We start from the raw sequence: 27,663 nt of genomic DNA on the forward strand, positions 1-27,663 counted from the left end.
ATGATTTGTCTTTGATGCCATTGCTGTCACTGTACTAAGGCACCAGCAGTTTCACCCACCACACCAGCAATCAACACAGTACCAGAGGCAAATAATGTCTTTATGATACTTCTAAAAAGATATCTTTTATATTTTGCCCAACCTTTTCAGTTATTGTCAGTGAGAAGGTCAGTGCTGTTTACTATCCTGTCATTAATAGAAGTCTGATCTATCTTTTCAGCCTCTCTCCTTATATCCAGATATGTCTTCTTTAAAGCATATAATCTGTGTATTTTATTGGTTCTTTTTTATATGGGTTGATAATTTGTACTTTTTAATTTGACAAATCCAATCAATTTACATTATTGTGACTATTAATTTATTTGGATTTTAGCCATTGTATATACTCTTCTTTCTTACCTTTCTTTTGAATTAACTAAGATTTATTTTTACTCTTTTCATTTTCCTATTAGTTTAGAAGACACTCATTATATTTCTATTTCTTGTATAGTTATTCTTGAAATTTTAATACTAAGTATACTTAAAATAATCAAGTCTCTCACTAGATAGGCTCTATCTTCACCTCTTCCTTAAAAATAGTCTTACAGTGCTTTGATGTCTTTCATTCTCCTGGCAGGGATACTTGAGGTTATACAATTTTTTTTTTTTAAATCTCAGAAACTAGATTTCTTAAGTATATAGTATCAGTGTTAGTTTAGAATTACATATTTAGGGATCCCTGGGTGGCGCAGCGGTTTGGCGCCTGCCTTTGGCCCAGGGCGCGATCCTGGAGACCCGGGATCGAATCCCACGTCGGGCTCCCGGTGCATGGAGCCTGCTTCTCCCTCTGCCTGTGTCTCTGCCTCTCTCTCTCTGTGACTATCATGAATAAATAAATAAAACCTTTAAAAAAAAAAAAAAAAGAATTACATATTTACCATTTCTTAATCTCCTTTTTAATCTCCTTCTCTCCTAATTTTTACAATATTAATCTCAGAACATATATATCCTCAAGTGATGTTCTTTCTGGAAATACTTTATTTTGCCCTTATTTTTTCCCAGTTGTATTGAGATATAATTGACATATAATACTATATCAGTTTAAAGTGTACAACATAATTTGATATGTATATATATTAGAGAATGAGTACAACAGTAAGTTTAGTTGATCTCTGTCACTTCAGATAGTTACAAATTGTTTTTCTTCTGATGAACACTTTTAAGATCTACTCTCATAGCAACTTCCAATACATAGTACAATATCAACTGTAGTCACCATGCTGTACCTTACATCTCCAGGACTTACTTATCTTATAACTAGAAGTTGGTATCTTTTAACCATCTTCATCCACTCCTCTACCCCTCAACCTGCTTCTAGCAACTACCAATCTGTTCTGTTTCTATGAATTCATTTTTTATCTTTATTTATCTGTGCCCTTATTTGGGAAGATAATTTTACTAGATATATTATTGTAGTTTGATATTTATTTTCAGCAAATTATATCATTCCAGTCTTCTGGCTTCTGTTATTGAAATTGAAAGGTCAGCTCTGAATCTAATTATTTTGTACTTAATCTTGTTTTTCTTTCTACCTACTTTTAAGATTCTGTTTCCTTTCGTATTCTACAATTTTACTACAGTGTATCTGTCTTTTGGCCTTTATTTATCATGAAATTTATCAGGCTTCTCAAGTATGGGTATTGTTTTCTTTCATTAAGTCTTGGAAATTCATTGCCAATATCTCTCTGGATATAGTCTTTTTACCATTTTATCTGTTACTACTTTCTGGAACTTTCATAGACATTCATGTTGTCTTCTACGTGTACAACTTTTTCTTAACTTTTCTTTAATAATTTGCCATATTTTTATCATCACATTGCATTTCTGTATAACTTATTCATATTACATTCGTGTTCACTAATTTTCTCTCTAGCTACATGTAATATAATACCAAGCTTCAGTGGTTCCATCTTTAATGTCCAGAGGCTTTATTTAGTTCTTTTTCTGATCAGCCAACTAATTTTTGGTAGTTTGTTTTTACTAAAAAAATCCTTTCAAATACAGCTTCATATTCTTTAAGCTTATTAAACTTATTTTATATTCTATACCTAATAATTTCAATATCTGAAGTTGGCAGGTCTTCTATTTTTGTTTATTTGTTTGTTTCTGTTGGTTCTCACTTGTGGTTTATGCTCTTCTGTGTTTAGTAATTTTGTATTTTGAGCATGTATTTGTTGGAATGTGTCTGTGGAGACTCATTACTGACTGGGTTAAGGGTGTGTGTGTGTGTGTGTGTGTGTGTGTGTGTGTGTGTTTCTGTGGAAAATTGCAGTTCTATGTAACTTGAAATTACAAGTCTCAGATTATAGTTTTCCAGGCCACAGTTGTCATAATGGCACAGATTATACAAATTTTTTTATTGTTTGTTTTTAATTTTTGTGTATGTGTTTTTTGAGCATCACTAATAGTAAAGACAGTTTACTCTCTGGTTCTCTGGGCTTCTGTTTTGTTTTTGTTTTCCAAGCCTGCCCAATCTCTGAGTATAATCTTTCCCAGATACTAACTGTAAATAGGGTATTTACCTCTTCAGGGAGCCATTATTCTGCTTACCACAGTGATAATATTCCCTTCTTGAAATCAGTCTTCTTTTTTCCTAACTTTGTTTTCTCTTCCGTCTTTCCTGTCTCTCTTCTTTTATTTCCTTTCTTCCTTCTTTCCTTCTGTTTTAGTCAATTCATGTTTTTATAATAAAAATACCATAAACTGAGTGGTTTATAAAGAACAAACATTTCTCATTGTTTTGGAAGGTGGGAAGTCCAAGATCGTGGAACTGGCAGATGCAGTGTGGTGCGTGATAAGGATCTACTTCCTGGCTCATAAATGGCACTTTTTCCCTATGTCCTTATGTGGTGGAAGAAGATAAGGGAACTCCCTTGGGCTTCTATAGGCACTAATCCCATTCATGAAGGCTCTGCCCCACCCCACCTTGACCTGATAATCCCCTCCCAAAGGCCCACCTCCTAATACTATCACCTTGGGGTTTAGGGTTTCAGCCTAGGAACTTTTCAGATCATACCTCCTTCTTTCCTTCTATCATTAATGTCATCATTAATTTCCTTCTGTCATTAATGTCTTCAGTAGAATTCCTACTTTAGCTCAGCCAAAAAGGCATAGGGAATTCTTGACCAAAACTCTACTAATAACAGACTCTAAACCTCGGCAAAAAATGTGTCATACTTACAGAATACAGTACATTTGAGACATCATTTTGCCTGTGCCATTCATTTTTTAAGTTCTTCTGAACTATCTATGTCTTCTTTTACCTCTTTTAATAAAAGTCTACAACTGACTTAACATTCTAGTAAGGAAGCCTAAAGTTCATGTATTAATCAAAGACCCTGAGAAGAAGACTTAAGGAACTCTTTGCAAATTTTCCCATATTTACATATCAGAGCATCATAATGTCTATTACATAACCATCACAATGCTCAGTTAGTTATATTTGGGCATCTCCCCTCTCAGTCTCTCTTTAGTCTGTAGGCAGATACTTTGGTTTTGTATCTGCTTTGCATTTCTTGCTATAAAATCTATTCTGATTGTCATTGCTACTTTAAGCTTATTTTAAATACTATATTTTTCTGATATTGAGCTTTTCCACTAGTTTTGCATGTTCTGAAAATTTACTCTCATCAGCTAAATCATTAAAAAATTAAATACTGGCTCCTGAAGAGACACGTTTATAGGAATCTATGACTATGCCAAGAAAATCACTGATATATGAGCTTTTTTCCCCTTAATATAGAAATGACAGTAGTTGCTGTGAGAATATTATTCCTTTTCTCAGAAACTCTAATCTAAAAGAGCATGGATAAAAAACCATATATCAGCAGTTACAGCAACTCAGTTATGTATTCTATCATAATTTAATCTTTGGACCTAAATATTGAGTGTGAAAGCTTTCAACAGAGGGGACTATTAAGCTGTTATGTTCTAAATAAGATTTTTTTAATTGAAAAAAGTAAATATACATTCTTAAAATATTTTTAAAAAGAAAACATCTTAATCTCACCATTCAGAGATAATCATCATGTTCGAATATATTTACTTCTATGCTCAGAAAGTGTATTTTTTTCTATAGAGATCCATATCAATATAGTTTGTCAAACTACTTTTACCCTTTAATATTTTGTAAACATCCTTCTGATGTCATCCATGTTGGTGTGTGTGCATATGGGAGTGTGTGTGTGAGTGGTGATGGTGACCAGGGTTGGAAGAAGGAAGGAGGCATTACTTTACAAAGTGAATCAGTTATTCCTGTTAACCTCCAAATAGTAGTGTGGTCAGCCTGATTTTCTAGTCCGATAGGTTTAACAACCCCTTTCTTTATCATATACTAACCTTTTCATTTACAATAAAAAATGTATCCACATTGAAAAATATTGAGATAATATTTTCAGAATATTCAATCTAGCTAACATTTATTGAGGTTCTACAATATATTTATATAAAGAGATGAACTTTGTTCTGAATTCAGCTAATTTTACTTTGCTTATAACTCTTAGTTAAAGTTTGTTTTGTTACTAGAGGGTGTGAAGAGTAGATTCTCTGACATATTGCTGCATTTACACTGATTGTAATAAATATTCTACATTTATCTAAGTGGTTCCTGCAAAATAATACTTTATTATTAAGATTTTATTAAAATATAGGCAGTAGGCAGTGTTTTTCTAATTAATAATAATGAATTAAAGCTTAGTTTTTTGAAATAACTCCTAAACACATTATAGTTTTGTTAGTGGCACCAGACTTAAAATAAACACACAAAAATAAAAGTTCTCTTCATCATCAGACACTCACTCCTATGTACATCAGGCAGCATTTTCTTCTCACAAGAACCAGAATACTAAGCCTGAGACCCTGTGAAATCTTCCCTGATAAATCCTGACAGAAACTGCATTTAATTATGTTTACAGAGACCCAAGTTACGCTTGTACTTCTACATTTTCTTTTTTTTTTTTGTTTTTTTTTTTTGTTTTTTTTTTTGTTTGTTTGTTTGTTTTTGTACTTCTACATTTTCATATGAAGATTAGACTGCACATCTTAATCATGATTTCACCTTCTTCAGATTAGCCAGTTCTGAGACAGAAGCTAGTGTTCTGTCCTTGCGATAGAGTAGAAAGTACTGTATCTACTCACAGTAGACAAACCTACCAAATTCCTGAGTAGCTTTGACTAGTTTAACCTAAACTGGCATATTTCTTTTTGACAAGTTTTAGATTGATTTGAATTTTGTTTCTCTACATGTGAATGTGGTCATTTTTATTCTTTGATGCATCAACATGATATATACTAGGCAATAATAATTGATTTTTAAATTAAGCATAATTTTTATAGGTTGCTACAAGATTACCACAATACTCTCAGAATGAATTTACTTCACATAAGGTGTGAATAAAGTTTTTGTTTCACACTTTCTTAGAAGTTACCCATGTTTCAGTAGACAGCATGGGGAGGGCTGAGGAATGTGATTCTTTTTGACAAAGCCACATTGTATGTCCAGCTAGTGCTTATATACCATTACACCTTTGAAAATACCCTGGGTTTACCAGCAATGTAATATAATACTGTTGTGCGCAGCAGAAAACAAAACAGGTAAGCTAATGTGTTTTCTTTTCAAGGTTGGCTAGAAGAGACTTAAAGTGTATAAATTATCATTCTTTGTGACTATTCTTTAGATTTCAGATGTACTTCTTAAAACTTCTACAGGTACTTAAAACAGATGCTGAGGAACTTGTCTCCAGAAGCTATTGGGATACACTGAGACGTAATACAAGCCAAGCACTCTTTTCAGACCTCGCAGAGGTATAATTAAACCTCAACCAGGACCCTGTACTATTTGCCATTTTGTTAAACTAGTCTTCATTTCATTTTAGAGTTATAATGATGAAACCAAAAATAATTTTATATTTTCCTTTTTCTGCAGTAAAGCAATAATTTCTATATGTAAATGATATATTTGAATATGTCACCTGTGTTGGCAGGGGCTGCAAGATCACCTATAAGAGTCTATGTTATATAATATAATAGTCTCAACTTGCTTGTTGTAGAAAATGTGACTTTCCAACTTAATTAAAAAGAGATATTGTTATTTTTAACTTAAGGATCACTTTAGGAAATTTGAGAATACTATTTTATAGTTTCACTGAATCTTTTAACCTTATAATTTTACATTGTTTCATGAAGTGTTGAAACTTCTAACTTAGTAAAAGACAACTAATGCTTTAGAGTTATGGTAGATTCAAACATTTAATTTCCTAATATTAGTTGTGTGTAGCTTACCAAGAGTGAGTAAGGGAGGTATGGTAGGAGCAGTCAATCAAGGAAGGGAGGATTACTTTAACTTGACATTGTTTTGGGTTGCCAGTGCATAGAAAATTAAAAACAGACTGACTGTTATTTATTATTATTTTGGAATTCCATAGGCATGCACCTTATTGCTGCACTCAGGTGGACTACTTCCACCACTCACTCATCATGCCACTGTTACTAGGGATTTGTCATTTTGTTTTGGGTTTATTTGTTGTTTTTTTTAGGGATTTGTCATTTTAAAAGATGGACTATATGTCTTCTACATTAAACATGATTTCATATATCCTATTAAGAATTTATTAGAAATGACTATCAGTCTTACCACAAAGAACTTTTCAGTAAATACGAAGATATATTTTTCATTCTTTGCATCTTTAAAGCTGGCTTCTCCTTTCGTTTTCTGAAGTTTGACTTTTAAAAATTATGCCTAAAAATATCTATAGAAGTAAACTGGAACCAGGTGTGACTTCTCTTATCTGTATGTAGTGTTTCTCCAATTGGCATCTCTAGACTGGCACAGGTACTTAGAAATGTTAATGTTGTCAGTTGTGCTCAATTTTTAAAATCCCAAAACAAATAAATAAAGCATTTTGCCCTTTCTCTAATTTACCCCTGATATGTCAATATGATGTAATTATGATCAGTAATTAACCTTTTAAAATCACCTTTTGGGTTTGAACCAGTTTCTTTAGGCATAAAGTGGTAATAGATGTTTCATGTAAGATATTTCAGAAGTACTTAATTCTATAATCATTTATGCAGGCACATACTAGTCAGTGCCTACAAATAAGAGCAAATAGGGACATTGGCCCTAGAGTCCTAGAAACAAACTGGGTCCTAGCTTCAAACTAACAGGCCTATCACTGCTCTCTCTCCCTCCTAGATTGTTCACCTTGGCCTCCAGCCTATCTGTAATCTAATTTAACTCTGCTCGAAATTCTCACAATTAGACACAATCCACTAATTCAATGTTGAATTTAATTCAAGTCTTGGGAGGTTTAGTATTAGAAGCCTAGTCAGTTCTTACATACACTCAAAGATTATAAGGTAGGCATAAGACCTTTCAAAGATGTTTATCATTCTGTCAGAGGTTGCTGGAGCTGGCTTTTATGGCTCCTAGAGTTAATTCTGTACATGTCTTCCAACTCAACATCCGTAATATCCTATTGGTACTTGAAAGTGGCTATGATAGAAGTATTAATACCATAGAAATTGGCAAACACTACAAATCAGGCTTTTGTTTTGTTTCCTAAAGAGCTAGTTTACTAGCATATCATGGGCTATAATCAATCCACACTATAATCATAAATTACAAAATTAATTAATGAATTGATTCAAACATCATGAAAGTAAATCTGATAGAAGAAAGAAGAAAACAAAACTTACATTGTATTCTAAAGTAAAATAATTATTTGGAGATTATCTCTTACTACCCTCCCACTTTAGAAAGGATAATTGAAAATTAACCGTAGTTGAGTTACAACTCATTGAAATTCCTTATAGGTTACTACTAATGCCACCATAACATTGAATTGCTTATAGTAGAAGTATTTCAGGATTCAAATTGATTCAGAAGGAAAGCTTAGAAATATATTTGATTTCCCTCCCCTTTGCCCTTAGATAGAGTTCAATAAAATTATTATCCCATTGTAATCAGTAAAAATAGGTTGAAAGATTATCTTAAAATCTGTAATATTTTTACATACTTTTTAATTCCATGTAAATGTATCTATTTTATTTTTGATGAAATCATTTGACAACAAAGATAAGGGCCTTTCATGTAAATGGCCCATGGGATTTTTTTGTGGATTTTTCTTGCTTTGTTATGAAAACACCTGAATTCATTTTATTTTAACAATGGACACAAGAATCAAAGGGATAAAGTCTCTATTTTTGTCCCAACTCCCCTGTGATTTAAGTTATATAACACTGTTAGGATACTAAGGACACTGGTATGGTTTTCAATGACTCCCAATAGTGCTCTGTTTCATTGAATGGGGAGAGAAAAGTTTTCACCATTTCCATTTTCTAATTTTTTTTTTCTAATGTCAAACTGTTACTTATGCCTCTGTGGGTCTGGATTATCTGGATAAGTGCAACCTAAGTCTAATAAGATTTTGATGATGAAAGACTGTAAACGAAGATCTGCTCTGCTCAGTAGGCATGAGAAAAGCTGAAAGAATGAGGTCATTATAGAAAACCTGTATAAAACAAAGCCATCTCATTTCACTGTGTTAGATTTTGAGGTAAAGGACATCACTGCACTAAAGGAAAACATTTCATAATTGTTACCTGAGTTCACTAATTTTGGGTGTTCCTGTGACCTCTTATTTGAAGGCATTTTTTGGTCAGATCTATATAACACATATGTAGTTTCAGTTAAAAAAGAAGTAATAGTGTGCCATGTAAAACTTTTTTCCACTAAGCTTCAACATTATTATCTTTTCTGTCTTGTCAAGTCCTTTTTCAACTGAAATATATTGATTTGGCAAAAATAATAATAATATTTGTTGAGCATGTACAATATGCCAGTTAGTGGTAAATGATTTAGATGTGTTACCAGATCCTCACAACAACACTTTAAGGTAGGTACTGTTGTTATTCTTGAGGGTAATAATATCCTCAGAGAGATTAACTTCCCCGAGGTCGCTTCGTTAATAAGGAGAAAAGTCAGGATTCAAAGGCAGAATCCTTGACTGGCTTTGAGCTCATCATCTTAATATGCTCACCACACCAGTGTTTATTTGTGAAGTAAGCAACTTTTCTAAAACGCCATGGCCTCTCTTCTGATTTACCTTATCTCTCCCCCACATTCCACCCCTCCAGCTTCTAGATAGATACCCCAGTTCCTAATGTTGATTTCTGATTCAATGGAACCTCCAGAGCTCTTGTGCTCCATTAGGCATGCCTTCTCAAATATTTTCTTCCCAAACTTACTTAAGCTTGTTCCATGGATAATAATGGACTAGGCTTGATTATATACAATCACAAAAGACTGTTTATAGATCTCTCTTTTTTCCCAAAGGTCTTAATGCTTTATTCCAAAGCATCTTATATGCCAATATTAACATTTATATGCTTCATTTAAACTCATAGTCTAATTTTATCCTCAAAACCATGATCATAGATAGTTTTATGCCTATTTTACTGATAAGGAAACTAAAGATTATGAACTCAGGCATTCTGATTTTAAATCCTCTTCTTATAGCAGTCTGTCTCCTCAACCTAAAGCTATTGTGAAAGTAATAGTGTCTTTTGAGCACTACTCAAAATTATCCTAGTCTGTTGTCATATATAGAACACTGAAAGGTTGGCACCACTAATATTCCTCAATATCCATTATAAGCTTGTTTAGGAGGCATATTTAAAAGATAGTATGTGACACCTGGCTTCCAGGTTCTGTTACTTTCTCCCTGGCAATCAGATCTTTGAAGAAGTTATATATATTACAGGGGAGGAAGTATATACACACACACAAACACATTTATATATATGAAAAATACTTGGGACCTGTCAGCAAACTAAACTAAATAGAAATCTTTCAACCCAATTATAAGAAGGTTATATGCTAGAGATTACTTAGGAAAATCCAAGCTAAACAAAAATAAATAAGACTACACAATTTACTAAAGAGCTTCAACAATTTTAGATAATTTAAAGTAGAAGATACCCTACATGTTGGAGGTTTTAAGAGAGGCCTAAGTAATCAAAGAGGCAAAGGGACCACTTAAGAAAAACAAGGATTAAAAGAAGGCATGTAGGAGGGAAAAAGCCCAATCACAAGATGTCTTTATGATGCCAAATTAGTCATTAGAAGTTAATAATATTTGGTCTAGGGAGAAGGAAATACAGATCCAACAAATGTAATGAAGGACAGAATAGCTATCTTTATGAAAGATTGGGAAGAGAGCTATAAGAAATCAAAAGATTACCAAGAGTTAGTGTGAAATGGGTAAGATGAAGACTTTTTGTCAGAGATCATAGAACACAACTTACCCTCTGTAGAGAAATAAATACTTTTTACTTCTGTTTTCTGTGAAACAGAATACTGTCCAAGAAGTAACATTTCAGGTATGTACCTTTGAATGGACATTTACAGCTAATTTTTTAATACAGAAAATGCTAGTTATTATTAAGCCTCTTATTTTTCTTATATTTCCCAGGATAATGTATGGGGGAGAGTTATAATCATTTGAATTTTATGATTTTTGTACCTGAGTTTATAAGATAGATATGAGTTAATGACCAAGTGAGGAAGGAAGGAAAAAAGAGTAAGGAATGGAAGAGGAGGGAGGAAAAAGAAAGGAAAATCTATAAAACCACATTAAAGGAAAGAAGGACTACTTTCATAGGCCATTAAACTTTATAAGGACTAGAATTAAATGATTTTAAGAATACACTTGTTGGAACCTCTGGAAGTCCTCTGGAATTAATCTCTTATCCATTCAAAAAATAATGTAAGACTTTTAAGGAGTTTCTCAAAATACAGTATCTTCTGTTTATCATAAATATGGAATACAATAGAAAAGTATCATGCTCAAAGGAAACTATTTTGTGCAGCTTAAGACCATTCTTTTGTCAGCCCTGTATATTCCATACATCTGAAGAATTTGCCTCTTTTGAACATCCTTTAAAAAAATTGATTTTTTAGGTTGATTAGGAAAATCTGAACTAAATGACATAAATGAAGATAAAACATTTAGATGATTACTAAAAGATTTTAATTATTTTAGATAATTTAAAACACAGATATCCTTTTTTTTTTTTTTTTTTTAATTCATGAGAGACACGGAGAGAGAGAGAGAGGCAGAGACACAGGCAGAGGGAGAAGCAGGCTCCATGCAGGGAGCCCGACGTGGGCCTCGATCCCTGGTCTCCAGGATCACACCCTGGGCTGAAGGCAGCGCTAAACCACTGAGCCACCCAGGGATCCCAAACACAGATATCCTATATACATACTTTGAGGTTGAAAATTGAAAATATAAAAAAATAAAAATAAATAAATAAAGAAAACTAATAATATAGTCCTATCTTTAAATTTTTTTGAGGATAAAGATAATATCAGTCATATTTCTATTTTCAAATATTGCACTTCATTTTAACTGCAATGGCATTTATTAGTGCAGCCTTAAGCTTTTCATTCTAATGTTAATACATTCATGTTCTTGGCATTTAAATGTTGATAAAATTCTTTGAGATATATTGGGTATCCCTATTCTGTTTGTTTATTTCAGCTAACCTTTAAATTGTGATTTTTTTTAAGCGTGCTGATGACATTACAAGTTTAGTAACAGATACTACACTGCTTGTACACTTTTTTGGAAAGAAAGGAAAAGCTGAGCTCAACTTTGAAGATTTTTATAGGTGAGCTTAATTTTGTATTTGTTTTGAAAAATGTTAAAATGCTAAAGTCAGTGGTCTTTAGGAATAATCTGATGCAGAAACACTCACCTGTTTGCTGATTTCATCTTTTTTTTTGTTTCATCTTCTTAACTGAAGATTTTCTAACAAGCATTTCCATCAGTACCTGTATACTAGTCACTATACTGATAAGTATAATGGGAGGTTACTGAATGATAAGAAATGCCTGGATATCTGGATTGGTCATTTCCTGATATTCCTAAGAAAGTATATTACCAACTCTGTCTCAGCAAGCCATAGTAATAAGCATGGATATAGTGTCTACTGTAGTAAATCCCAGGCACTACACAATAACTCTCTTAAGTCTCATTGCTACCCTGCAAAGTCTTTTTGTTATCCTCATTTTACAGATGAGGAAGCCAAAGCCCTGAGAGGCTGTCACTCTTCATTTATCTGTTGATAAATCATCTGTTGCCATCATCTTTCATTTATCTTATTCATTCTTTATGTTTTTGTCATAGATTTATGGATAACCTTCAGACAGAAGTTCTAGAAATAGAATTCCTTTCCTACTCTAATGGGATGAACACTATCAGTGAAGAAGATTTTGCTCATATTCTTTTACGATATACAAATGTGGAAAATACATCAGTATTTTTGGAAAATGTGCGTTACAGTATACCTGAAGAAAAGGTATCTAATTCCCTATATCTATTTTATTACATATATTATCTTATAATTGTGTACATCTATAGAATATATCATCCTTTCTTAGTTCTTTTTCTCCTCTGTGGATTATTAGATATTTTGGATATATTTCATTCTCTTTTCCTCAGTGTCCTAAGTTGTCTGGCTAAATTTTAAAAATTGATTAATGTAAAATTCTGGGTAGAGATTCATTAGATCTTAGATATGCTTAAAACCTTTAAGGTTATTAGCAGTTGTTTTATTCAAATTTTGAATATCGTTTTTGAAGAGAATTCTGCTGAGATATATGCTTTGACTACTACATAAACATCCCCTCATATAAAAGTTTATATTGACATCATTTCAGTCACACTTTATTTTGTAATATTCTTAATAAAAGGTCATTTGAAGATGGCCATTGATGAGTGAGTGATCTTATCAGCAAGTGAAGTGAAGTGAAGTTTTTCAAAGAGTTTGGATGGCATGAATGGTTAAGAACGTGGGACAACTGATTGTCTATTTGTTTAGCAGCAAATGTGTTGTCAGCAATTCTGAGCAGTTGCATTACCTAGTGGTATTTGAATGCATCACTGCAACTAAATAGAACTGGTGTTACAAGTACCCCTTCAAGCATGAGATGTTTTGGATATATTGCCTTCTATTTGTGTTTATAGAAGGGTCAAGTTAATCTATCCAAGAGAAACTTGCAAATAGTTTGACTTTGTTTAAAATGGATACACTGTGACAGTGCTAACAATTCTTCAGTTTCCTAAGGAATGAGAAGAAAAGACTTGATGCATTTGGCTGTTAGTTTACATAATCTCTTAGGGGACTTTTATCTGTTTTACATGATAAACTGAATTTTTCAATTCATAGACACTTCCCTAAAAATAAATATTAGAAGTTCTACTACTGCTAGGATATTATTTAGGGCCTTAATGAGTCGGCTTTCTTTTTCTTTTATCAAATGGCAACATAGAAATCTGTAACTCAAAAAGTTCAATTCCAGGGTGAAGAGTATATGGGAACTCTTTATACTATTTTTTAGTTGCAAAAATCTAACTTGCTGCTGGATTAGATTTCAGTGTAAAAGAAAAAGAGGAATCAAGAATTCCTAGGGTTTGGGCCTGAACCGCGTTGTCAAACAGTGGTGCCATTCATTGAGCTAATAAGTAAGACTGCAAGTTTGGGGTTAGGAAATCGTTTCATTTCGGACAATTTAAGTTGAGATTGCTATAAGGTATCTAAATGAAGAAACAACTTAGGCAGTTGGATATGTTATGGTGACTCTGAAATGTTAAGGTGCAATCTATTGCAGTCTTAACTAAGGACTATTTTTGGTAATCATTAGTGTATAGACTTGCAAACAGCTTAAACATGTTCCCTGGATTTCAGACTTTTACATTGTACTGTCTACTCAGATCTCCACTTGGGTATCTAGTAGATACCTCAAAACTCCTGATCATCCCCAAAATTTCATACACCATCTTTCCTGCCTCATTAATGAAATCTCCATTTCCCCTAGTTGTTCTAGCCAAAATTTTGGACTCCTTACTTTCACATTCCACATAGAATCCATCAACAGATCCTCTTGACACTGCCTCCATCAGAATTTGACCATTCTTGTCATCTCCACTGCTAAACTACCCTTGCCAGGATTCTCTCTTGCCTGAATTATTACAGTTGCCTCCTAAATCATCTCTTTTCTTCCTAGCTTTGCCTCCCTACAATTTGTTCTCCATTTAGCAATTAAGGAAATGACATATAACATGATTCAGATCTTTTTAACTTCCCATTATACTCAAAGTAAAAGTTAAAATCCTTACAGTGGCCTACAAAGCCCACACCAGCTGTTCCCTCATTTCCTCCTACCTCATTTCCTCCCATTCCCCGCCTTGCTTCCTCTGCTTCAGTTACACTGACAGCTTGATTGCTTTTCAACACCAGGCAGTCTTCTATCTCAGGGCTTTTGTATATGTCCTTTATCTGCCCAGAATGTTCTTCTCTTAGATATCCACATGGCTTCCTATGTTATTTCTCAATGAGGCCTACTCTTTCCAATCTAATGTATAAATAATCACCTATCATATAAATAATATATAATCTATTATATAAGTAATAATCTATTGTATAAGCTATAACCCCCTCCCTTCGTATTCCCTATTCTTTCTTCCCTTATCTTTTTATTCCATAGCATTATCATCATCTAACATACTATATTATAGTATGCAATATAATATAGGCTTAGTTTTTGTTTATTTTTCATTATTTATCTAGGTAAGCAACAAAACTTGTTTTTTATTATTATTATTTGTTGTCTGTCTCCCCGACTAGAATGTAGTACTGGTATTTCATCTTTTTTATTCATTCATATATCCTCAGTACCTAGAATGCCTATTGAATGAATTGATAGTATTTAAAGAAGTAGAACTTAAAGCTTTTCTGTTTTTGTGAATTTTACCAGCAGATATATTCATTCATGTGAAATGGCAGATATACAAGGTTATTTATTAGTGTTGTTTGTAATAGCAAAAGATTGGAAACTATCTAGATGTCTTTTAGTAAATCAGTAGTTAAATGAATTATGTTGTATCTATAGAATAGAAAAGGTATTCCCGAAAAAAGATGAAGAAGATTCTTTATATACTACTATAGAATGATCTCCAACACACAGCAAGTGAAAAAGAGCACAGTCTCAAACAATGTGTATAATATACTACCATTTGTTTAAAAAGATAGCCTATGCTAATTCTGGAAGGACCCACATAACTAGAGACAGTGGTTCCTCCAAGGAAAGGAACTGCATGGCTAAGGAAGGGTGGGAGGGAGGGAAATTTTGCATTGTACATGCTTTTGTCCCTTTTGAATTTTGAAAAGATGAGTATAGTGCCATATAAAATAACTTAATTGTAAATGCCCTCAGACCAGGTTAACTTATCTAGAAGAGAATGTAGGTAGAGACTATAGAAGAGAGAGGGTTGCTCATAATAACTATGTAATGTAAATACTAATAAGAAAGTAGTAAAATTCACTATTAAGTTTGAGGAAACTTGTTCAGAAAGATTTAAGTGACCTGTCTCAGGTCATTCAACCAGTAAATTTTCAAGTTTGAATTTTCTGTTTATTCCAAAATGGTCCATTTCCCTCAACCGTTTAAAGTTGTTTATATATTAAAAGTTATTATCTAGTTGTCAGTTAGATCAGTTACCTATTCAAATTATTCATAACATGCATTTTGTGTTGAGAACAAATGTAGTTCACTCTTGAGGCCCTTGTAAGTCCATATTTTCTGAATGGTTATTTTATTTGGCTGATAATGTTCTAATGATTTATTTGGATTTTTCAAGTTAATCTTTTTCTCATTCTAGTCTTTTGTTTATTTTGTTGTGGTAAACATCATGTAACGTAAACCATCTTAAATTGAGCAATTCAGTGGACACAGTGTGAATACCATCTTTATTTCCAAAGCATTTTCATTACATCTAAAGTAAACCCTATTCTTATTAAGCATTTTCCTCCAGCCTCTAGGATCTGTTGTCTGCTTTCTGATTCAGTGGATTTACTTATTCTATTTTATATAAATAGAATCATATAGTATGTAACCTTATATGTTTGGCTTCTTTCATTATATTATTGAGGTTCATGTATGTTGTAACTTGTATCAGTGCTTCATTCCTTGTTAAGGCCGAGTAATATTCTACTGTATGTATACTTTTGTTTATCCATTCACCTGTCCATGGATGAATATATAGATTTTTTAGTTCTAGCCATCCTAGTGGATGTGAAGTGGAATCTGTGTAATTACCATTAGCTCTATCTTAAATGGAATTCTTAATTTCTTCATATAGCTTTGAGTTAGAATATGGTTTCCTTTCTTTTTAGCCTTAATGACTCCCTTTAGCATTTCTTATAGGACAGATCTGCTAGTAATGAACTCCCTTGGCTGCTGTTTATTTGAGGATGTCTTACTTCGTTTTTGAAGGATAATTTTACCACATATTGTTTATCTGAGAATAATCATTTTTGAAGAAATACTTTGCCACTTATAGAATTCTTGATTTTCAGATTTTTTTCTTTTAGCACCTGAACTGTTCTACTCACTTTTGGCCTCATGGTTTCTGATGAAAAATCGGCTGTTAGTCTTACTGAGGATCTCTTATTTATGAAGAAGAACTTGTCTCCTGCTGCTTTCATGAATGCTATTGTCTTATGACAGTTTAAGTATATGTCTTGTTATGAGTCTTTTTCAATTTATTCTGCTTAAGGTTCATAAAGCTTCTTGAATGTGTAGACTTTATCTTTCATCAAATTTCAGAGAAATGTTTTCAATCATTATTTTTAAAAATATTCTCTCTGCTCTGTTCTCTCTTTTTCTCTCTTTTCCCATAATGTGTATTTTGGTATGCTTGATGGTATCTGCAGGTTCCTTAGGTTCTGTTACTTTTCTTCAATTTTTTTTTTCTTTCTGTTCCTCAAACTGAATGCTTTTAATTGTCCCATCTTCAAGTTCATGGATTCTTTATTCAGCTTGCTCAAACTTGCTGCTGAACATCTACTCAACTTTGCATTTCGGTTATAGTACCTTTCAGCTCCATAATTTTTATTTGGTTCTTTGTACAGTCTCCATCTATTGATATTCTCATTTTTTTTACAGATGGTTTTCCTGATTTCCTTTATTTCTTTATCCATGGTTTCCTTTAGCTCTTTGAGTGTATCTAAGACGGTTGATTCAAAATCTTTGTCTATTTAGTCCAATGATTAAACTTCTTAGGGATGGTTTGTTGACTTTTTCCCCTGTCAATGGCCATATTTTCCTAATTCTTGTATGCATTGTAATTTTTTGCTTAGCATAACTTTTTCAAAGTTCAAATATCAGCACTTCATTGCCAAATAATACTTTATTATATAGATATACCACATTTCTTCTATTTGTCAGTTGATGAATTGTTTTTGAGTTGTTTCCAGTTTGACTATTCAAATTATGCTGCTATGAACATTTATATACAATTTTTTCATGTGGACATATGTTTTGAATTGTCAGAAAATTAGATATATACTTCAGAGGAAATAGCTGGGTCACATTGCATCCTTAATTTTTAACATTTTAAAGAACTACCAAGCTGCTTTCCAAAATAGCAATATTAATCCCAATAATAATGTATGAAATTTCGAATTTCTTCACCTTTTCTCCACAATAACACTTATTATTGCCTGTCTTTTTATTTTTAGTCATCTTAGTGGATGTGAAGTGGGACATTGTGGTTTTGATTTGCATTTCTCCAGTGAATAATGATGCTGGGCATCTATTCCTATGCTTTTTGGCCATTTGTACATTTTCTTTAGGGAAATATCTATTCAAGTCTTTTGCCCATGTCTTCATAGTTTGCAAATATTTTCTCCTGTGGGTTGTCTTTTTACTTTCCTTGATAGTACCCTTCAATATACAAAAGTGTTTTCTTTTGACAAAGTCTCATTTGTCTATTTTTAGTTTTGTTGCTCATACTTTGGATGTCATATTTAACACACCACTACCAAGTAGGAGATACAACATCCCTTCCACTTTGAAAATAAATAACATATTAATGAAAAAAAAAAAAAAAGAGGGAAGAAACTGTTACCCAATTCCAAGATCATGAAATTTTTGTTTCTGGTTTTGTAGGATTTTTACAACTCTAGCTATTAAATTTAGGTCTTTGATCCATTTTCAGTTAAATTTTGTATATAGAATGAATTAAGAATTCAACTCCTTTCATTTACATGTGGATATACAGTGTTCCTAGCACTATTTGTTTAAAAAGGTGTTAAAAAGTAAGACATTGTTTCTCCAGTAAATGGCCTTGGCATTTTTACTGAAAATCAATCTTTTCATAGGTATTTGGGTTTATTTCTGAACTCTCAGTTCATGTCTTTCTGATGCTTTAACTTTTTCAGTTATCATCACTTTGTTTTTGTTAAAATGTAAGTTACTTCTTTTCACTTCACTTCTAACAATTAGGACACATTTCATTCAAATCCAGATGATGCATTACAAAAGTGATTCTGGTAGTGAAGGTGGAGAAGAAGAAGAAATGGCCATCCTCCCTCTCTCTGACCCACTTTCCCTCACTGCTGTTAGAATGGATTGCTTTAAATTATCTCCCTCAAGATGAATGCCCTGTTTTTCAGTTTACGATTCCATATTTCCAAACACAAAGAGTTTAAACCTATATAGAAGAATTACTATACAGTTTTGAATTTGAGTTGGCTTCTCAACATGAGAACACTATTTTGAAAAAATCTGAAGATTCAGATGGCAAACATTGTATTCTGTCATTCTGTGGTTTGCTTCTTAGTCTTATGTTCCTTACAAGTATTGGCATTTTTGTTTATACTTCACTTAAAAATTGCCGTGGCAGCTGGTCGCAGCATAAACTGACACGGAACCCAAACAGTGACCAGTTTCCCTAGCAACAAGCGCTCCGCATCAAGACAGACCCCTTCTGGCTCAGTCCCCCTAATTGATTCATACACTCTCCCTGGAAAATACGGCAGGTGGGATCAGGTCACAAAGCAGGATCCAGGGCTGGGGTGGCCATAAATGGATATAAGGAAAGACAAAGAGAAAATTGTGAAAAGAAATGACAGTGAGAATTCTCCTCACAAGTAAAAATTAGGGTTGCAAGTGAAGTGGAAATAATGTATACCAAAAATTAGTATTATTTTGATAATAAATTGGTAATGAATATTATTTCGATAATCATTTAATCAGTAGTTGGCTTATATTAGGTAATGAATATTATTTCGATAATCATTTAATCAGTAGTTGGCTTATATTAGACTCTTCTGGTTCTTTCCCTGGCTTTCCAGTGCTACCTTGCTAGTTTTCCTTTCCCTTTTTCGACTATATTAAAGTGTTCAATTGTTAAGCCTCAGCTCTTGGCCCTCTGCTCTTTTTCTGTTTTCTTTCTCAATTTTGCTGAGAACACAGTAATTAAATGTAGGTCTTTATGTCCAAATTTGTATTATCTGAAATACATTGTGCTTGCTTCAAATAATGTTCCTGTTTATTTGAACTAGTAGCAGTAGCAATAATTGCAATTTATGTAAGTGACATTCTAGAATTCTTTCCACAGTTCCTCACTGAGCCCTGTGTGTAGTGCCCAGACCTGTGAGTGTACACTCATTGCACTTCCTCCTGCTGTCCTGACAGTGCTATCGTGGCAGAAATAAGTACACTGTTTTTGGCTTATTCAACATGTTGATTTTTGCATTGTCATGATTACAGATGTTGATTACCTAATACTAAGCTGTATTAAAGGAATACATGTAGAGGAGAAAGGTGTTTTAGGGATTGTTTTCCTCTTTTTTTTTTCTTAATCATATTTACTTACAGGGTTTAAAAAATTTAGGCCTGAAATACAGAATTATTTCTGAAACTTTTTTATTCATTTTTGTTGTATCATTTTTTGAAACCTGTGCTGATATGACAGTGGGGTTTTTTTATTTTAGTTTTTAAAGATTTTATTTATTTATTTATGAGAGACACAGGGAGGGAGAAGCAGGCTCCATGCAGGAAGCCCAATGCGGGACTCGATCCTGAGACTCCAGGATCGTGCCCCTGAGCCGAAGGCAGATGCCTAACTGCTGAGCCACCCAGGCATCCCGATATGACAGTGTTTTAAAAATATTTTCACCTGTTATTGCTATTGGTCACAACCCTATGCAGTGGAAATATATCTGAGTGAATTTTACATTCTGCTTGGAGAAAGGTTTCAGAATCTACCCTGGAAATGTTTATTTACAAGATACATCGCAGATGCTTAATCTATTTATTTCTAGTAAGTATACTTATTATAATAAATTTGGCAAAACTAAATATATTTACATATATTCTCCCACTATAGGGTATCACATTTGATGAATTCAGATCATTTTTCCAGTTTTTGAACAACTTGGAAGACTTTGCAATAGCCTTGAATATGTATAATTTTGCAAGTCGTTCTATAGGACAAGGTAAGTAATCATCTTTCAAAACTTAAAAGCAAAAAATAATCCTATGTTGTTTCTAGGGACTTTGACAACAAATTAATGCAGTTTTCATATTAGCCATCAAGTTGCCTGAAAGTATGGTGTATACTTCGATGGGAAATCTATTTTCCCTAAGCAGAGTTTTGGGGAAATTTGCTAAGTTTTTCCATTGAGTCTATTACTGGCCTTCATTTCATTTTATGGGGAAGAACTAATGATGCTTATAAATATCCAAAGAGGAAGAAACCTCATAACCGCTGGTAACCTTGAGGGATGTATATCTATCTACAGAAGAGCCAACTGGCTTAAGTGTCTTGATAACTTATTCATCTTAATCTTTAAAGTGTCTATCGCGGATAGTAGGTGCTCATTAAACATCCACTGACTATAAATACATTATTAACCTAAGATATAGCTACTTATTGGCCCTTTTAATTCAAACCACAGAAATTTTCTGTTCCCTAAAAGATAGCATGATTAACGGAAGAGTCATGTGTTACATAAGGTCATGACCCCCGTTTGGAAAAACTTCTTTTATAACCTTTCAAGTAATTAACACATTATAAAAACATTATTAACTATTTACTTCTTTTCTGTAACATTTGTCTAGATGAATTTAAGCGCGCTGTCTATGTAGCTACTGGCCTCAAACTTTCACCACATTTAGTGAATACAGTCTTCAAGATTTTTGACGTTGACAAAGATGATCAATTAAGTTATAAAGAATTTATTGGAATTATGAAAGACAGACTCCATAGAGGATTCCGGGTAAACCTATAAATTTGAAGCCTATTGATATTCTTTTTAAAAACAAAAAAAGGAAAAAGCTCCATATGTTTCAAAAACAATTTCTATTAATTTTTAAGGATATAAACATGAAATGTTATATTTGACAAGAGAAAACATAAGATTGTACTTATTTTCAAAAACTTTGAGGTGTTAAAAGTTAATGCTTTTTAAAAATATAAATCAATTTGAATTTTAGTAACTTTTTTTCGTATGCAATTAACTTAATGTCTCCATCTCAGTTTGTGGGGAGAAATGTTGCCAAATATTTTTTGATTAATTCATTCAGCACACAGGCAGTTCAGACTTGGTACTAGATAATCAAATAGCACGATTTCCATTTTGCATGATGCAGAGTTCGACCAGCAATTTGAGGCTATTAAGTCACTACATCTTCAGTAACTTTAAATAGAAAACAAGGTTAAAAAAACTTTGTTGAACTGTTTTTTTTTCCTGTTTACATCTTATATTGAAAATTATTAATGATTTTTTTTCTCAGAAATGTGTTTTAAGTAATGAAATGTAGTATAGGTCAACAAAAGTTCATACATTTAACATATTTGTAGATGTGCCACAAGAAAAAGTTTTCTATTAACAGCTAGAATGTTCTCTTTGGTAAGAATACCCCAAAGTACTATACATCTAAAAAGATAAAAAGTTATATATACCAAAAAAAGAAAAAATCAAGAAATCTTAATATTTTTAAAGATTTTTCATGATTTTTGTAAATCCAAGCCCTGTTGGTCAAGATATTGTGTACTTAACTGCCACCTAGTGGTCAGTTGTTAACATTTGAGTCTGATAGCACAAATACCTGAAAGGATAAATATACATTGAAAATAACTTACTTTTCCTTAAAAACTTTAGAGCAGCAAGATGGAATTAAAATACAAACTATGCTATAAAACCTGTGACACTGTATTTCTCTCTCAAATGTTTAATGTTTTTATTTTTGCTTTACTTTTTATTGCATACCCCATATTTTTATTGCATGCCCTGTAACGTTTTAGTTACATTTGCATACTTTTAATCCTTTGTTCTACAGGGTTATAAAACAGTTCAGAAGTATCCCACTTTTAAATCCTGTCTAAAGAAGGAACTTCATAGCAGATAAGTATGTTAGTCTCTCTAAGTTCATTCAGTAACGAAGGATCATAATTTATTATTTTTTATTATGACATTTAGGAAAGAAACAGAATTATAACTATTTTTACTTTTAGGTCACTAATTCAGTTTACAAATTAATCTTCTAATGATTTCATTTTAGACCAGTAATTTAAGAATCAGTCACTCCAAAGCATTAGTTTGCTATTAGGCTGTGGTCCAAAAATGAACTAGAATGAATAATCATTTGACTGGAATTCTCTTGGAGGGTCTTGAATAAAAAAATTTTCTGTTAAACCTACAATTTTGTATCTGAGAAGATACAATACAATGAATCCAAATAGGATTTTTATAATCTAGGACCATTAGCATCTAAGGAATATTAGTTACTGTTTTATAGGATCATGTCCAAACATCTGCTGTAATAATAGTAGGTAACTTTTTAGTTATTTAGGTTCCTGGCCCTATATGAGGTGTTCTACATGTAGTGTCTCATTTAATCCTCACAGATGGATGTCCCATTTAAAACCAGGGAAAATAAAGATGTACTGAGTAATTTATCCAAGATAACTTGCTAGTAAATGGCTCACTAGGATTTGAGCCCCATTCTGTCTGATGGCAAAGCTATCTTATTTATTGTTCACTAAACTATCACCACAGAATGCAGTAGTTGAGGAAGATGCAGGAAATTCATTCAGTTTATGTCAGTCCAAAGAAATAATTCAAATTTGCTGCTCATCTCCAGAATGAGAGGTTTGCTTTTCCTTTTTTCTTGTGAAAGTCTATCGTAGCTACAAAATTTTGGTTGGATTGTAGGTTCTCCTTAAGGTAGATCTAAACAGTGAAGGTTTCGTTCATTTATACATGCTTGCAAATATGTGTATTCCCTGCTGTTTCTCCCGAGCTTGAAACATTTGTATTTGTCTATGGCAGTGTTTCCCAGAGTAGTTCCATAGGCTATCAATATGTATCATTCAAAAAACACAAAAAAGCTGCTTAGTCAAGTAAGTTTGAGAAATACCATAATAAGCATGGTTCGGTAAGTTTCTTCTACGTTAGAACTTATTAAATGTTAATATGCCACTATTTATTTGTCTAAGAGAAAACCCAAGTATCCACTATTTTGCAAAGCTTTCAGATCTAATGTTTTATGGAACACATTTGGGAAACTCATTTTGGGTCTAAAATGTTTAGCAGCAAGTAAGCTTATTTATCTATCTAAGGTGGTAACTGTTGAGTGAACAAAAGAAGTCAGATCTTCTTCCTCTATTTGAAAGAACTTCATCTGCATATAAGAACTTTCGCTAACATTAGAAAAAAGTAGGACCATACTATTTGTTCACTTAAGTAGTATTCTCAACCATGTAGTAGTACATAGAACCATAGACAAAAACAACATTTCTTTTAAACCTTTGTAATACCGAAGGTTAGACAAGTTACTAAACAAAATACTAAAATTTAAGTTTAAAGGAAATGTTTTGTTGTTTTGAATCCTGTATTTTCTGTTGAGTGTTTTTATGATGTGCCTTACTGTTTCACATTAATATCATAATACTAGTTAGTTAATGTCATCACCTCTTGATTTCATCCTAAATATTGCTTATAGGTAATACATATAATATTACATATATATACATATATGTATTTTTTTTAATTAGGTACTTATAAAGCAGAGTTTTAACGATTCTTATCTACACGACAATGGAAGAAGCACAAATTTCAGAGAGTGGAAGCAGGTCTGAGATCAGAACATGTGGAAATGAAGGAAAAGATGAAATGCTAATTATAATTTTTCTTGACCGAACTCTTAAACAAAAGACAGATAAAATGCATCTTCTCATTAACTTTACATGTTACATGTTATCAAGTTGAGCTTTTACCTTGATTTACTGAATTCTTTGTACTTTTTCATTCCCTTCAGAAGTATGTAGATACTTCCAATGACTATATAAGAATGTATTTTAAATATTTTTTTATTTATTAGAAATTGCCTCATTTTAAAATACAATGTGACTCCTGGAATCTAGATCATTTAAAAATTAACAGCAACAACATATTTTCTTTGGTTTTGAACTGTGAACTTATTTTCAGAAAATGAATATTCCTTGAGATTTATTTTAGGGCCTTTAGAATTGTTTATAAATCCCCATTATTACCAAGTTTTTAATTACATTAAGATAGTTTTGAAAAACAAATAGAAATTAAGCCACTATATAATACACTGTGATGGTTTACATTATACTTTTACTTATAAAAGTACTCATTATACATTGTGTGAATCATATAAAGTTTTTAAAAAGTTTTTGTTCATTTACCAAAATCATCAGAATGTTTGGTATTCTTTTATGTATGCAGTAAAGAAATTTAAAATGTAGATTCTTTTTTCTCAAAAAAAGTCACATCTTGATGGTAGAAGCAGTAGCATTTATGGCAGCCATCCCTGTCCTTGCAATTATGGTCTTGAACATGCTGCTGCTCCTCACTGCAGATGGCATATGTTCATAACACCAGTCAAAATAGTCTCTTGCAGCTTTGCAACTTCCTGCATATTGTTAGTCTGTGAGTACTATAAAATGCAAATATAAAATGGTTTAGAAGAGTGATGTATATATTTAATAGAATATTTTGTTTCTTGTAAAAGGACCACATGCAGAAGGGATGCCAGACAGCCAGTAATAATGAATAATTTAAGAATAATTCATTATTTCAAAACAATATGACTTAAAGAGAAACTTTCTAGTGAGAAACAAAATGAGACTTTCACATGGAGAAAATAATTTGATAGTACTTAATGGAAGTCTGTTCAATTAAAAAGTGTAATTTATAAAAGGATACTGTGCAAAAATAAGACTGAATTTAAGTTAATATATTTATATATTATATGTAGAAGATAAGTTCATTTATCTTCTTTTTTAAGATGTATTTAATGTAAATTGCACACACTCCAACTATTACCTTGCTTTTGCATATGAAAATAGGAAATACTTTGGTTTTATAAGTTATTAATGTGAAGTTGATAGTTCCACATCAGCCTATTTATAAAAATATTATTTCCAAGAAAAAGTTACTATTAGCATTAATGTATTTGTTAAACTTTTTAACATTCTTTATCTGGTATTATTTATTACATTGATAGAATTATATGATTCATAGATTTGAAGATTCCATATGGTATAATAGTTTAATTTCACCTGCTTTGAAGGTTGATTCAATTGACTAACTACATGAAAATGCCAGTCCACTCATTTAACATGACCACGGCCTGTTTTATCTTGCACTGAATGTTCTCGATAGTAATTATTTGATATCCAGAAAAATTTTTTAATGCAATTTACTTTTATCTTTGACTATAAGCTATATTATCTTGCCTACGTGGAGAAATTGCTATTGAGAACAGTTCTATAAATATAGATTTAAAAATGAATTCGTTCACTAAAATTCTTCATAATTCTGTCAGTCTCCCAAGGTATCCTACATATGCAGTCTTTATTGCTTTTCAGTGTAAATGAATTTTCCTTTACTTATAAGGCTGCAGCATAATACTAAAATGGGAATAAATAAAATATTCTGATTAAATGAAAAAAGTAGTAAATTACAGTCCCTCTGTATTATCACTGTTGAACTCTATCATCTATAAAATGGGAGGTAAAAACATCTCCCTGGATTTTTGTTTACAGCAATTAAAAAACTGTTAATGCTCTGAAAATAGTAACAGACTAAATGTATGCTGTTATCCTCAGTATTTCCTTCTACAAATTATTCTTTGGAAACATGAAGCTATAGATAAATTTTAGTGTCATACTTTACAGAAAATCTACATCCTAAAAGGTTTTTGCTATTTCTCAGGATCATTTCATATTTAGAAATTCATTTAACTTAAGTCCCAATTTATTGTTTTTATTATAATATATAATTGTAAAATAACAAAGTGTTGTACATTCTTATATTATCTTAAAATAAATATACCTGCCCTTGAACTAAGAAACTTAATAGTACTTTGTTTTATGTATATCTGTGGACTACTGTCTTTCTGAAAAATGTCAGCTTTGAACTTTGAAAATTTTTGTTGATAACCAAACCGACATTGATTTTAGACCTTCTGGTATGGCAATACATGCCAATGAGATTAATCTCACCAGTATTTTAGTAGGTGTAAATAAATAAATCACAGAGCCATAAAGCTTCTCAAAGTGTATAATAGGAATTCATATATTGTAGAATTATAGTCATAGGTACTGGAAAGCTTCTCAGGAAGCTTCATGTGACTTAATGAAGTATCAATTTTGCTTTACAGAACTGAGTGTTTAAATGTCTTAAAGTGATTAAACCAACACTACTAATGTTGGTATGTGATAGACCTCATTTTACTAAGACAACTCCTATTCTTTTATAGCCATAAATTAACATTTAACATAGTGCTTTTACTTCCATAGGCTGTAAAAATATGAATTGTGTAATATTCGCTAAGTATTAAATAAAAATTCTAAGTGATAAGAAAACATTGTGTGTTTTTTTCTTTTAATTGGCAGCACTTTTATTTTTTTCATAGTTCATGAAATAACTTTGTCCTACAATCAATCACATCTTATATTCTGTGAAATACTGTATGAGGAAAATCAATGCAAAGATATAATTCTCTATATCTTTATAATCAGTAGATCACAATCAGTATTTTTGGCACACTAAAAACTGAGGAATATACCTATAATTGTGACTACAGGCACATAAATATACAATGCTTAGAGGAAATAAAAACATTGTTATTAACGTTTTCTGGAAAAGATAAATTTTGTCCAGTATTATAAAGGAAGAGAAGGACAAACAATCATGGGAAGCAGGATGGAGAAAGTAAGTAGAGAATTGGAGAAGGGATCTGAATGAGGAAAGATTTTTTAAATTGAGATTGAACAGTTTTTAGAAAAATTTAAAGAAATGCATAGACAGTTCTTAAAAAAACAAATTTAAAGAAATACAAGTTAAATTATCAATGACAATATATCCCTTCTCATGTCAAACTGAAGAGATGGAATAGTTTGGAATGTACAGTGTTGGTTAACTATGTGTGGCAATTAACAGTGAGGCCATATGTTTGGGTGCAACATCTTTGGAGAGCAATATATAGAAATAGCCCAAAGTTTTCACCTAGAATTTTACTTCTGGGTTGTAATATCCCAATACATATGTTGATAAATTTGTGTGCCAACAAATATAACTATACAATGACATTCATGTGACTATGAAAAAGAATGAAGTCCATTTATGATATGAGATGATCTGCAAGGCACTTTTATAGGAGCACAGCAAAGTACAGAAGAATCTACAATATGCTGCGTCTATTCAAAACACACTTTCATTGCATAGAATTATATT

At 32.1% G+C, this 27,663-nt stretch overlaps 1 protein-coding gene across 3 annotated transcripts in view; it reads left to right on the forward strand.

Moving 5' to 3' along the window:
- The window catches only part of MICU3 (mitochondrial calcium uptake family member 3), a 95,720-nt gene extending 68,928 nt beyond the window's left edge, over positions 1–26,792 (forward strand). For all 3 annotated transcript variants that reach the window (XM_038560242.1, XM_038560243.1, XM_038560244.1), the window contains 7 exons: positions 5,746–5,841; positions 11,612–11,712; positions 12,231–12,402; positions 20,280–20,388; positions 21,014–21,171; positions 22,235–22,303; positions 23,952–26,792. In XM_038560242.1, coding sequence (XP_038416170.1) covers positions 5,746–5,841; positions 11,612–11,712; positions 12,231–12,402; positions 20,280–20,388; positions 21,014–21,171; positions 22,235–22,303 — 705 coding nt within the window. In that variant the 3' untranslated portion in view covers positions 23,952–26,792. The remainder of the gene's footprint in view (positions 1–5,745; positions 5,842–11,611; positions 11,713–12,230; positions 12,403–20,279; positions 20,389–21,013; positions 21,172–22,234; positions 22,304–23,951) is intronic.
- Positions 26,793–27,663: the final 871 nt, after the last annotated feature.

This window comes from Canis lupus, chromosome 16 (genome assembly GCF_011100685.1).
Source record: "Canis lupus familiaris isolate Mischka breed German Shepherd chromosome 16, alternate assembly UU_Cfam_GSD_1.0, whole genome shotgun sequence".
Classification (NCBI taxonomy): domain Eukaryota; kingdom Metazoa; phylum Chordata; class Mammalia; order Carnivora; family Canidae; genus Canis; species Canis lupus.